This window comes from Lissotriton helveticus, chromosome 12 (assembly GCF_964261635.1).
Source record: "Lissotriton helveticus chromosome 12, aLisHel1.1, whole genome shotgun sequence".
In the NCBI taxonomy this organism is placed as follows: domain Eukaryota; kingdom Metazoa; phylum Chordata; class Amphibia; order Caudata; family Salamandridae; genus Lissotriton; species Lissotriton helveticus.
In genome coordinates this window covers 786,002,591-786,017,010 of record NC_136073.1, presented here as the reverse complement: position 1 = coordinate 786,017,010, position 14,420 = coordinate 786,002,591, and the positions used below count along the sequence as shown (strand labels likewise).

The window sequence follows — 14,420 nt, the reverse complement described above, 5'->3', positions numbered from 1 at the left end:
GAAGCCCATGTTGCCGCCTGACAGATGCCTGCACTTGGAACATCTACAGTGAGTGCAGAAGTGGTTGACTTAGTCCTGATGGAATGGGTCCTGATTCCTTTAGAAGGCTTTTCTTGGGTAAGGTGTAACAGGTCTTGATGCAGAGGACGAGCCACCGAGATACAGTCCTCCTCTGTACCGCCTTAACCTTTTTGGAACCCCAGTATCCGATAAAAAGCTGGTCATCCAACTGGAATTCCTTGGTGTGGTCCAGGTAGTTCTCTTTCGTAGGATGAGGAGAAGAACAGAAGGTCGGAAGAGTGAAGGATTGGGGAAAATTGAAAGGAGAGACCACTTTAGGAATGAAAGCAGCCATGGGTTGCAACACCAACTTGACCCGGAAAGAAAGTGGTGAAAGGAGGGCGGCAGCTAAGGGCCTGCAACTCACTGTCCCTTCTAGCAGAAGTGATAGTAACCAAAATCAGAGTTTTGAAGGTAAATATACGAAGCGTACAACTGCAAGGGGGTTCAAACTGAGTTCCCACAAAAAGGTAAGAATCAGATTTAAGTTTAACTGAGTAACCATAAAGGAAGATGGACGGAAAGGACTGGGCAGGCCCATGAGAAAAAGCATGGCAACAGGGGACTTAAACAGGAATGGCTGATCCTGCTGACAGGAAATAAGACAATGCAGCTAAATAACCCTTCACAGTGGCAATGGCACATCCACTTTGAGCAAGGGAAAGATCATATTGAAACACTTGAGAAAGTATGGCATGCAGGGATCCACGCCATTGCCCACACACCAAGCAAAATAACAAAGTTTCCCCATCTGCCGGAATAAGCAGACTTAGTGGAGGAGCAATACACAGACAAGATGACGTCTACCACCTCTTGTGGCAACTGAAAGGAGTTCAGACGTCCCAGCTCAATCTCCAAGCATGTTAGTGATGGTCTGCTCTTGGAGATTGGGATGCAGACTAATCCACCGACTGGGAGAGAGGGTCCATCCTGAGTAGAAGGCAAAGTGGGGGACTTGTGGAGAAACACAGAAGGTCAGCATTCTACACCCTTCTTAGCCAACCCAGGGAAATGAGAATGACTTGGGCGTGGACTTGGCAAATCTTTCTGAGAACTTGTGGAATCAAGGCTGCCGCGAGACTCATTACGGGCTCAAGAAAACACTCTCATATAACCCGACTTGAAATCTCTGAAATGGCTGCCCTTTGAAGCCAGAATACATCTGAAAATTGCTGTGATGACACACGCGGCTGTACACCACAATGCACCTAACTACCTCACTCAAAAGCTAACTATATCAGGAGGGTCGAGATCCAATAGAAGTACAAAAAATCTACTCTTGAAACCTCGCAGATTCCGGAAGGAAAAAACATACAAACGCTCCTTCTCAGGAATGGCGCCGAGGATCTGGAACGCACTCCCTCCCGAAACCAGGCTTATCTCCTCCACGGCCTTCTTTAAGAAAGAGGTGAAAGCCATCCTCATGGCTAAGTTCACCTGAACTTTAATGTCTGTTCCTCAGAGACTTTCGCGCCGCTTGGGTATTACTGGTTTCATGTTTGTCTAATGTCAAACAATGTCATATTTTGCATGATCTAGATTTGTTTATTCTTCTTGTTTGCCACAATGACATGATGGCTAGTCGATCCTTGTATGCTACTCACTAAATATCTATTTAGACTATTCATGTTAGCCTACTGTATATCGAGGCCCCTTCCCCTTGCTCCCTGTAACTTTTAGATGCAGGGATAAGCCATCCCTTTAGCATTAGTTCTTCTGATTTTTATCGTAGTTGTATGAAAGACTCAGTATCGTCTTTTATTTTCGCTTATCTGATTGTTTACTGACATTCTATTAGAACATGACTGCTATCCGATCATGCTACTGAAGTTTAAATTGCACCCAATATTGTGTTGCGTCACCCTCATGCTATCGTCACCCCCTGTTACTGTGAAGCGCTCTGATATCTGTAAAGATCTTGTTCGCGCTATATAAAACTCTGAATAAATAAATAAATAAATAAGGGTGAGGAGGAGGTGTGCTCAAGAACACAGAGTCAACGCTTTTAGGTAAAGGAGATGATATCCAACTCCCTCTGCTTGTTCACGTAGCACATTGTAGCTGTGTTGTCTTTCAAGACCTGGGGGGACTGTTCGAGTGTAGGAAGGCCTTGCACGCCAGCCAAATTGACCGCAGTGCCACCGGGCTGATGTGAAGCACCTGCTCTTCAAGAGACCAGAGGCCATTGATCTCCAGATCCTCCAATGAGCTCCCAACACTATGGTGGAGGCATCCTTGACTACCATAGTCACAGAAGGAGGGGGAGTGAAGGCCATCCTGCGAATTAGGTTCACCTTGTTCTCCCACTAAGCCACTTCCCTGCAGTGCTAGGCAAGATTGTGATGGAGTAAGACTGGTATTGAAGCCACTGCCTGTAGAGGTACCACAGCAAGGCCCTCATGTGCCACTGGGCGTGAGTGAATAGGAGAATGAAGGATGCCAGCAGAGCTAGGAACTTTCAGGGCTGAGACTCTTGCGCTGTACTGGAAAGATGGAAATTGTCTTTGATACTAAAATATCCCTTGAAGGTCAGATAAATCACATCAAATCTTCATATTTCCATATTTTGAAACTTCTTAGAAAGGTTTTTCCATACATCTCATTGACCCTACAAAAAACAGTAGTCACAGTCCTCATCACCTCCAAATTGGATTATTGTAATGCATCGTTCGCCAATGTCCACAAATGCTTTTTGAACAAGCTACAGATCCATCAAAATGCAGCAGCACGATTACTGCCGGGCATCCCCAGACACAATTCTGCCTCCCAACCTTTGATTTAGTTGCTTTGGCTGTGTATCAGTAAGCATATTCAGTTCAAGGCCCTCTGCACAGCCTTTAAGTCCCTTCACGGCTTTGGCCCAGCCTATCTGGTACAACACTTTAAACAATACATTCCTACAAGACCTCTGCGCTCGTCTCTTTGGGGAAATCTTATTGTCCCTAAATTCAAAAAAGCTAAATGGGGCGAGAAGAGTTTTTTAGCCTGCACAGCAAGGTTGTGGAACTCACTCCCCCTAAAACTCAAGTGTAAACCAAACCTATTAGAATTTAGGATAAGGGTAGTTTCCAGTACTGACGCTATGGACTGGAGTCGTGAGGGACTCGGATGTGATTTGGGCTCGCTGATCGAGAAGCCCAGTTTGAACAGCGATAGATGCCATCAACTGCAAATGGCGCGCCACCATGTCCTTTGAGGAGTCAATCATGCAGGTAAATTAAAATGGGGATATCAAACTATCTGAGATGGGCCACAACCACTGCCATCACCTTCATGAAGACTCAAGGTGGCGATGTCAGCCCAAAGGTTACTATTGCAAATCGTTAGTGCATAGAACCCACTACCAACCACAAATATTTCAGATGAGTTCGCAGGACAGGGATGTGGAAGTACTCATCCTGCAGATCCAGAGGCACCATCCAGTCTCTAAGCTCAAATGGCGGTAGAACTTGAGCCAGGGTCAGCATTCGTGGTTTTTCCTTTGTGAGGAAGAAGCTCAGGCTCCTGAAATCCAGAATCTGATACAGACCGCCACCCTTCTTGGACACTAGGAAGTAACATGTGTAACATCCCCTGGCTCTATTCCGTCTCTGGCACTAACTTTGCTGCTCCTTTGAGGAGGAGAGCTGTCACCTCCTGCTGTTGAATGACAAAATGGTTGGAGGTGGAGCGGAAGGAGGGGGGAAAGGGGGGCATTCCCTGAAGGAAGGGAAGGGCTAGCCCTTTTTCTACAATTTGAAGGACCCACTGGTCTGAAGTAATGGCAATCCAGAACGGAAGTAAACAGGACACCTGCCCTCCCACAGGCTCTGCATGAGCCTGGGAAATCAAACTATGCCTGCTTACCTGATGTAGAGGAAGAGGAGGTGGGTTGTAAGGCGGATCCATGGTCTTTACCTCTACCATGGCCACTGTACTGTTGGACAAGAGGAATCTGGTGCTGGTGTGTACGGCCGGGACCAAAAGGAGAACCCTAGTCTGAAGCTGTGAAAGTGGCAAGAGGAATGAGAGTCAGAAGCTGAAGACTCAATAACCTAGCCATGACTTACCAGCCCTTGAACCTCTCCAGTGCTAAGTCAGTCTTAACTCCAAACAATCGGATGCCGTCAAATTAGGAGGTTGATCAGATTAGCCTGGACATCGGATGAAAAATTAGACATCCTGAACCAAGCGTGGTGTCATACTGTCACTGAAGTCACCATGGCTCTGGCAATTAAGTCTGCGTTGTCCAGCGCACATTTCATTAATATGCTGGGAGGCATTCTGTCTACCAATAATGAGCACCTGAAAATGTTCTTTTATGTTGGGAGGAACATGCGAGAGAATCGTCAGGGCCATGTACCACAGGGCGTGGTTTTAGCAGGCAAGAAGGCAGTTGGCATTAAGGGACTTCAAGGCCATACTCCCTGCAGAACAGGCCTTTATGCCCCAGGCTTCCAAAAGTTTTGATTCACTGCGGGAGGGAGCTGTAGGAAATGCACCTCCTGATTGGGTCTCCGGACAAGACGCTTGGACGACCAAACCCTCTTGATCAGGGTGCGTGGAAAGAAAGGTGGGATCGCCAGGAGCAGATCGATAACGGCATTCAATGAGCCGTTCAGAAGGTTTCTCCCATGCCATCCGTATAGTTTCAAATATAACCTATTTGAAGGGAAGAAGGGGGTTCTGAAGAGGTTGTTGGCAACTTCAAGTCCAGTACTTCTGACCCCTTTAATAAGACTTTGTGCAAAGACACAACCTTTGGTGGTCCAATTGGGAGGCTCATAGCCAGCTCAGGTGAGTTTAAGCCACCGACTGAAGACCGACCTTGAAATCCCAGGGGGTCTTGGTCACCACCAGGTAAATACTCCACAGGGTTGGAATCTGAGAAAAACATTTCATGGAGGCGTGTTCTATAAGCCTCCTTTTCAAGCAACTGCTGGATCTCACTAGGAGAGTGGATCTGACACTCTATGTCGAACTGTGGCGCTGGCAACATTGTGTGAGGAGATGGTGGAGGTGGAAGCAGGGAGGCACACCTTCACATTAGTTGCAGCACCGAGAGGTGCAGAACTGGGTCAAAGCAATGTGGTGATGGCAGTGGTTCCAACAGTGCCACACCGAAGGAAAGTCATGAAAATTGGCAGACGCGATGGGGCGCCAGATGGCGCTGAGGTCTTGGCGAAGATAGAATACATTGCGTTCAGAAGCGCTGGCTGGCCTGACCCTGGAGCCGAGAACTGTGGAAAGGCATCATTGTAAAAAAAAAATTGTAAATTGATACTTGTATAGCGCACTACTCACCCGCAAGGGTCTCAAGGCGCTTGTATGAATACCGCGGTGGAACCCATCCTGGCGTTCCCTGTGAGGCGCCCACTCCTGGGCACCCCCAAGGTGGAGGCCAGGCATCCTTAGCGTTGTTGGGGCCGTTGTGGAGATTAAGCAAGCTATTGCCCAGAGTTGCAGAGTGGGACTCCATGATTGGAATAGGCACCGAGTCGAGAATTATCAGGTCTGTGGAATTTTGAGCCCAAGACCCGCTGAGGCGGGAATTGAACCCTGGTCCCTTGCCAGACCTCTGCACCAGGGTCTGCAGCTCTAACCATTGAGCCACACTTCTCCATCATAGGCTCCACAGAAGGATGTGCCGGCGCCAAAGGCTCTGAGAACAGAGGTCTGTTCAGAGCCGGGTCCATAGAAGGAGCAGGGCTGTGCGGAGCATCCATCTGCATCAAGTCGCCAAGCTGCAGTTACGAAGACAAAGGTCCTGTGGGAGATGAACAACGATGAGGAGTTTTACCTATGGAACACTTCTTCCTTCTATGATTGATGAAAATGGAGAGGAGTGGTGCCAGCAACTCTTCCGGCATCAGTACAGGGTTTAAACTCAAACTTTTTTGGAGGAAACTTTGTACTGTTACATTTTCAAGTGGGGTGAGGGAATTTCCTCAGAGTAAAGCTCCGGATCCGCATTGAAGGCATGAAAAAAATGGAACTGACTTTGATGCGCCAGGATCGGCGATTTATGTCCTTGGTGGCGTTGCCTGTTGTCACTGCAGGTGGTGAAGTAGTCCACGCACTCTATTGGCAAACTCGTTGCTTTGAAGTTTTCTGGAACCAGACTGATGCCTGGGAATTGTTCTACAGGCGAGGAATCTGCAGGTAAAAGTATCCATCAAACAGGTCAACTATATCTTCTTCCATGAATGCACAGCAGGGATCTAAGTCTGTGTTCATATAAGGTACCCTGGAGACATGCACTGGGAAGTACAGCTCAGTTCAGCAGTGGGCAACCTCTGTCATACGGCCTTATCAGATAGGTCTGTCTCATGATTTTTTTTCCAGTCATAGGTTTATGTATCGCTCCTGCACTTTACCAGTAGGTTGCTGAGAGAAAATTGGTAGTCTGCGAGTGAACGGAAATCCTTGCTGCAAGTAGCAGTGCATGATTCGGCTTTAATACACATTTTCTGTGTGCCCGTACAACACAAGCATGTGTACAACATACATTGGACAACCCTATATTTTTGCATAGGCTTGCTCTTGGCAGTGATCCATTTTTTTTTTTAAAGGAGTTAGAGTGTTTTCTATGACTAATGGCAGAAGGGTCAGTTGGAGGGTGGTGAAGGAGGGGAAACAATGGCAGCAATTATAGGAACAAGCATTGGCATAGCCAATAGGTCTCGCTTTTGGGACCTTATAAGTCTTTAGTTATCCAACACAATATCCTTGGTGCAACATCAACTGTTGCATGGCTAAACACTTATAAGGTCACAAAGGCGAGACCTATTGGCAATGCTGATGCTTGTTTTTTCTCCTGTGTGTATGTAAAGCGCTCTGATACCCACGGGTCAAGCTAGCGCTATGTAAAACTTGTAAAATAAAAAAAAAATCTACTGAATGAGACAAGCTAAACAGAGCAACAACTGACAATTGGGCAGCACAGAAAGGATAGGACTAGAAACCACTCCATAGAACACGGGTAGGACACTACTTAAACATGAGAGGAAAAGCAAACGGAAACTAAGTCTAACAATAAACTGACCAGAAAAAAAGCTGAAAAAGAGAAACTGGACAGCGACACACGCGAGAGGCAAAAACAGGGGGTAAGGATGAGCTACACCAGAAGAATACATCAAGAGAAATCAATCCATATGTGACCAAACACGAACGTGAGGCTAGCACGCGACCAAACTAATGATGCAAACAACAGACCAGAACCAAGAGAGGAGCACAGACGGGACCTGACGAGAGCCACAAGTGACCGACTGCACAGCAAAGATGGGCAAGGATAGTAATTACAAATAAACAGAATAAGGCTGAATAAGCGCTAAACCACATCGCTCCGTAGGGGTCGGATGCAGTGGTTCTGGGTGAGAGAGTGAGCACAGCATGAGGAACGAGAGGGGAGAACGCTCACAGGTGAGTTACATGAGGTTAAGTGAATAGGAGTGGGGAAAGAAAGCGTGACAGGAGGGAGACAAGGAAGAAAGAAGGAAAGGAGACCTCAGAATACAGAAGGTGACATCGGGGGAAGATGAAAGACGCAGAAGGGGGATAGCGTGGGGAAAGAAGGGTCAGGAGGACTTCAGGACAATAACGGGAGCAGAAAAATGGAACCTGGAGGGGGCAAAGTGCATGACCTGGTGGAGGAGGGAAAGCAGAGAAGCATAGAGATGTTAGGGGTCAGCCTAGCACGAGAGAAGTTCGTAGAAGCAGAAGAAAGAGTGGGATAGCTTGTGGTAGAGCAATAGAGGGTACCGGGCGAGCCAAATGGGGCATAGCATGAAGGGATGGTGAAGAAGTGAGCAACATAAACGGAAAAAAATAAAGCAAATGAGTGCAAGAACAAGAGAGAATGGCACAGGGAGACTGAACGACAGGAAAGGGTGACGTGCAAAAGAGGAAAGAAAAGAGATAAACAAGCAAAAATAAAAGGAGACACGGCCTGAAAGTAAATAAATTTTGGTTATGTGGGGGGGGAGGAGAAATGCGAAAACAAGGAGAAACACGAGAGACGGCCTGCGGCCATCAAAGTGAAAGTGGGGGAGGAGAAATGCGACACGGCGGGAGGGGGCGGAGCGGGGAGAGCGGCATGAGGGTGTGAAGCAGCAGGGGCCTTTGAAGTGAAGCTAAGCTTCATTTCAAAGGTGTGGGAGGAGTGCTGCTGGTGATTGACTGGCGATTTGATGATGTGCACGCGCATTTTATGTCAATGCGCTTGCGCATTGACCTAAAAGCGCACGGGCACAGCATCAAATCGCCAGTGGAATCGCCAGTTAGGTAAACTCTCGATAAGCCCCTATATATCGAGCTCCCGCTCAATGCGCATGCGCATTGAGATAGGTCGCTCGACCTAAAAATGCCATTGGTTAAGAGTAGTAGCACCACATACATAACTTTGTTCCACTATGTTGTATGCTCCTTCCCATTCTCAACGTCTGAGTTGAACGCAGAGCACACGAGTACACAAAGGCTTATCAAGCAGTTTAGTCTCAGGAGCATCGTAACAAGAGAATGCCTGTGGGGTGCCCACATACCAGCTTGGGATATGTCTGGCAGGCACATGCCTGCAAAATGATGCCAACAGCTCCTGAGCCATGGTGGAGTGTGCCAGTACACTTGATGAAGGTTGGACTGCATACACAATATAGGTGGTGATACATGATGTTAAACATCTAGCAATGGTGGCTTAAACACCTGCTAAACCAGTATCATGGTCCTCAAAGGACACACAAATCTTACCTGAGGACTGTTAAAAGCTTTTTCGAATAAGAAAGAAGCAAATAATGGCCTTCTAGCCAGGTATTGGATACTTTTTTCAGCTAAAAGGCAGGATAACATAGAGGAAATGTGGAAGAGCAATTCTTTTTTTCAGATTTCCAACATCATTTTCAGAATGGAGGAATTGTGGTCTTCGAGCCCAGTCTGCTGACTGTTGTGACCAGCTTAAAGTTGCAAATAGCTTGAACCTCATTTACACATTGACCAGATGTGATGGCAACAAAGATGTTCACCCTTCCAGAAAATTTTAATTTGCCAGATGTCACTGGCTCAAAATGCATGTGCATCAGCCAACTCAAGAACAAAATTGGGGTCTCATGGGGTGGTACTGGAACATACCAGAGGTATGTGGAGAAGGATGGCCCGGCACTATTACTGTTGGTCCCTAAGGGCACATGGTAGGATGGAACCTAGTCTGGCATTTCAGGCTGAACTACCCCTATTGCAGAAGGACAAAGGCGGCTTTGCATTTGGCTGGTTCCTGTCTGTGGTGGACTGGTGGCCAAAAGAAAAACTGGACCAGAATATATGTGGCATTTATTCAATGAAGTATTCAATTCACTAAAATAATTTGCCCATACTCACTAAGGATGTTTAAAACGGAATCCTTCCGGAACATGACCAAGTTTCCCATCATCACATGGCACACCAATTCCTGGAGCTGAAAAGCAAAGAAAGCATTTGGTGATAGAAGACAATATTAAAAGGCACGAAATCTATGGAGGGTAAATGAGACCACCAAAGTTTAGCATTCTGCAGTGAAGGAGCAACACATAGAAAGAAAGTCTGTGAGGGGGGGAACAGACAGGAAGTAAATGGGAGAATGGAAACACTGACTTAACAAGAGGGTGAATATATCCCTAGGAACAGGAATATAGCAAGACACAGAGCAATACCTAGAAACAAAAATATCCCCCTTAAAAACCAGCTGAAACTCGTAAAAGATAATTTTTAGCACCAAAATATACACATTTTGGATGACTTGCTAAAGATAGTTGGGCAACAGGGGCCATCGTCAGAACAGTCTGTGGCAGATTTGGCAACAAGCAGAATAATCTGAGCTTGTTGGAAAGGCTCAGAGCTCAGTTGACTGGATGAAGGCATAATACATCAGGTGACGAAAGGAAGAATCAATGCATTAGTGGTAGGAGGAAATAGTCTACATATAAGGTGATGGAAATAAAATCTACATTTGGGTGACAGAAGGAACAGTGACTTGTGTAACTGATAGTGGACGCTGGCTAGATTGAAAAACGGAAAGCAGGATCCAAGACTGGGGATCAATGACCGATTTGTGAGTTACAGACATGTTAATGCCGACATATGCATATCGATGGCTATGCAAATCCCCAAGTGATAGAAGGAAAATGTAAGCAATTGGCGAAGTTATTTGAGGACTGACTGAGTGGTGAAGGGATAAAACAGCATTAAGGTTGACTAATTGATAATGCAATAATTTCAGTGACCACAAAATATTTCTGACTATGTGACTGGTGAATGCAGCAAATGATTATGACTGAAAAGGCTGAGGCACCATATGGCTGTTTTATGGAATCACTGCAGGATCCATATGCATTCTTATGATTTTTACTAAACTGGTGTAAGGGAGTTTTGAGGAAGGGATTTATTCTGGGGCATTCTGATCTCGCTTTGGAAGAGGGATTGAATGTCGGCGATAACAGGAAATAAAAAGCAAGATGTCTCTATTAATGAAGGGGTGAAACAAACAGTGGTAACTGACTGTAGGAAGGGATCCCCCCTGGATGGAGGTGCCCCAATTCAAATGGATCAAGAACTGTTGAAAAAACGCAATGCACTCCACAACCGGTGGAACTAGAAATTAATTGAGGGACGGCCAGGAAGTTAGTAGACCCAGCTGTTGGAGGGGGTCATGAGGGAAACCTCGCCAGAAGACAGATGCAAAACGCACTTATCCTGTCTTTTAGGCCGTAAATTCTCATTCCTAGTTTGAAATCAACACTCATTCACAGATGGAATTAACAGCTGCCACTGCTAATCTCTACCTGGATGAGGGGTCTCACCGCCCTTCCTCCACCGTTGCCTACTTCCAAGCTTCTCTACTTTATTTTAGATGGCTTGCTCGAGTAAAGCAGATTGATTCACTGTGTATCAACAAGAAAATATTCCTGGCCTGAAGATCAGATAAACTGCAAATAATAGAAGCTGTGCCTTTACTTAAGTACCCCTATCCATCAAGCAGACAAGCCTGGAGCCCTCCCCAGAGAGACGCCGCACTCTAAGTCACACAAGGCTTGGTGATATAAAAATATCTCAATATTGCAGACGGGAGAGGTGGAAGGACTGTGCCAAGCTAACTAGGTCACCTCGTCCTGTGCTCACACGGGCCCCAGCCCCTCAGACAGCGCGGAGGACGCCCTCTTGGAGGAATATGGGGGCAGAAGAGGCGATGCAACCACTCCCTCGCCATGAACCACAAGTCGCCCCAGAATATATGACTAATTAACCGACACCACCATAAAACGTACCTGAGAGGGGGCCAGGATAACAATGTAAATTCTTTTTGAAAAACTCCCAGATGCATACTGTTTTCTGGACAGCTTTTTTTCTAGATATATATATATAAAATATTACCGAGAAATCCAACAACGCAGGCTTACGTAAACAGTGCAGATTCTAATGGCCGGGTCAGAATGGTTATCGCTTGACATCATTAACCTCCCGCAGCAGCGGCAGCTATTTCTGGTTTCCCTTTGCTTGTGTCCATGGCAACTCTTGCAGCCATTACTAAAACCCGAGGGCAAAGCACCGAGCCCCCGAGTCAAGCCTTGCAACCCGCTCCAAGGATCTTGGCAAACGAGGCCATACATGTTTACTCAACAGTCACGCTGAAGTGCTAGACGGATGCGCAAACCACTGAGTGGCACAGGGGTCGGATTGTGCGCGAAGAATGATTCCATTAAAGACACTCATTCACACGTTGACAACATCCAGCCGCTTTCTAGAAGATGAAATGGAAGCTCGGATAAACAAACAATCGGAGGTAATTTATCTTTAGGATTATTACAATTTTTTAACATTTTTTTCCAACATTTAAAATTGGGAGTTAGAAGTACTGTCTGGGATGAAGATAAATTGCCGGCCACGCCCTTTACTGGTTTTCTTGTCTTCTTTATAGACACCGACAACCCCGATGGGAGAGCTTCAGTGTGGTCGAAAGGGGAAAGGACGTTGTGTGGGTCATTTTCTGTGGGCTTTTACCATGCGTCGTCAATGGTCTTTCTTGCCAACCCCCAAGAGGCCCAAAATGTCGCAGCTGAAGTACTGCATTCTTTGAGCTCTGCTTGGACTGGGTTGGGTTCCACTGGATGGAAATTGAGTCTGGACAGATTTTTTTCACAAGAGACATATTTCAGGAAGCTCCTGTTAGCTGTAGGACTTCATCCTTTAGGCACTACTCTCCTCCTTTTTGACAATTGCGAATTTTCAGTTGTATTCATATTGGCCGCAGCCAGTGATTCCGGAGTGGGAGTAGGTTTTCGCATACACAAGGTCTGTGACTGAGAGACTCGGGGACAGCTCTACAAGTGCGGTCTGAGTCACCTTGGAGCCTGCCATACCGAACAACCTTCAACGGCATCAACCCAAATTTTGCACACATCAACTCTCTTTTATGATTCAGCGGTAATGGAAGGGCTAACTTCTGATCGTTCAGTGGATCACAATGTAGGAGCTATTCTGCGGGAACTTTTTTGCGGAAATCATCCATGTTTTGTTGTATGGACTCATAGACAAAGGCCCATACAGACAGTGTAAACAAGCCAAATGACACAAAGTGCTGGCAATGTTTAAAGCAGAAGTACAACTTTTCACTCACCCACCCCATTGGCGTGGCATCCAATGTAACATAATGCACAACACCACCTGTGCTCTTTCTCTGGCTCCTGTCGGCCCAGTGAGTAAGCTAGAGAATAACCAAGACCTTGTTACAGACAGACATGTAGTCAGCAGCACATGTAAGTTTATATAAGGCCCACAGGTAGTCATCAAAGGCAACAACCCACTCAAAGTTGAGACAGCAAACAGTGGCTTTAGTCATCTGGTCAACGCAGTCTTATCCACAAGCATTGCATGCCTAAAGACAACTCAGGTAGCCAGGACATCTGCAAAGACGGGTAATTTAATACTCTCTATCACGTTTAATGTAAGACTTCTGACCCAACACTTAATTCTGACTATAAGACACCAATGACCAGCGACATCTCCAAGAATTAATGTAATCATTAATTAGCAGGAATGTTAAAGTCCTTCAAATTAGACATTCGCAATTTGGGTGAAAAATGATCCTAGTCAACAAAGGCAAGCCTCTCTGTTAAGCTGATCAATGGATATTGACAGACAGAACATGTCCAGACTGGGGTTTCCAGTTTGCAAACGATGGGGTGATCAGGAGCACAATCTAGTTAAAGACGTTTTGAAGGGCTATAAAATACAGACATCATCCTACAGGCAAACAGGGAGAACAATTATGGGCCAATTATTATTCTACATTGTCACAGCAAATGTATTACAAAGGTTCATGGTCTGCAGGAGTCAAGTACTGAGGAGTTACTTACCTGTAATCCTAGTTGCCTCCGAGTGGGTACTCTCTTAATTGATATGCAAAAGAATATCTCCCCAATCAAGTGGAATATCTGGGAACAATGTTTCCAGTATATATATTTTTTAATGTGAACAATTTAAGAAAAATGGCTTCTTTCGGCAACAAAACAAAATGTTTAAAATTGATAAACATGCAGCCAATTAGCTAATTTAGTCATAAAGTACATTTTTATTGAAAACTACTCTATGTAGCATTTTTTTAATTAAAAACTAGGATGTAAGAGTGCAAAGCCAACACTGCAGCTTTAAGAACTCCAGAAGTACCAGCTTCCACATCCAGTCACTCAAACAGTACCAACTGGTATGTATCACTCGTCATTCTAACCTGAACCACAAGGTCAGGCAAATCATTAACTCTAGCTGGCACCTCTTCAACCTAGAGGATAACAAACCCCCCCTACTCAGGCCCATCTTTGCGTTCAAAAAGAATAAGAACCTAAAAAACCATCTTGTGAGAGGCAAGATGCAGGATCCTCCCATTAGCTTACAGACAGCCATTAGCAACCTCAATCCTATCTTTGGAAACCATCGGTGTGGGACCTGCCAGGCCTGTCCCCACGCGATGATTGGAGATACCATTGTCACCAGCAGTGACCGTACCATCTCGGTGGCACGTAACAAGAGGCTGACCAATTGCCGCACAGGCAATGTAATATATGTGATTCAATGCCCGTGCAACTTACCGTATGTGGGCGAAACAGGACGGGAGTGCCGCCTTAGGTTTGGGGAGCATAAGTCGAACATCAGAAATAAAAAATCCTCCACCCCCATTGTGACCCATTGGTTAGAGAACAAACATATGGAGAAGGAATTGAGATGGTCCATACGTGAAAAAATCCAGGCTAAACCTGGAGTGGACCCCACTGCCCTCCGCAAAAAGAGAGAGGTTTTTTGGATCTTCTTTCTGAATTCAGTTAAAAAGGGCCTCAACAAGGAGTGCCCCTGGCCCAATGCTA

General features: G+C 45.9%; 1 protein-coding gene across 1 annotated transcript in view; it reads right to left on the bottom strand.

Annotated features, from left to right (window-relative positions):
* INTS3 (integrator complex subunit 3) overlaps positions 1-14,420 on the bottom strand; it is a 649,525-nt gene that overhangs the window by 172,294 nt on the left and 462,811 nt on the right. The window contains exon 23 of the mRNA XM_078670092.1: positions 9,409-9,484. Coding sequence (XP_078526218.1) covers positions 9,409-9,484 — 76 coding nt within the window. The remainder of the gene's footprint in view (positions 1-9,408; positions 9,485-14,420) is intronic.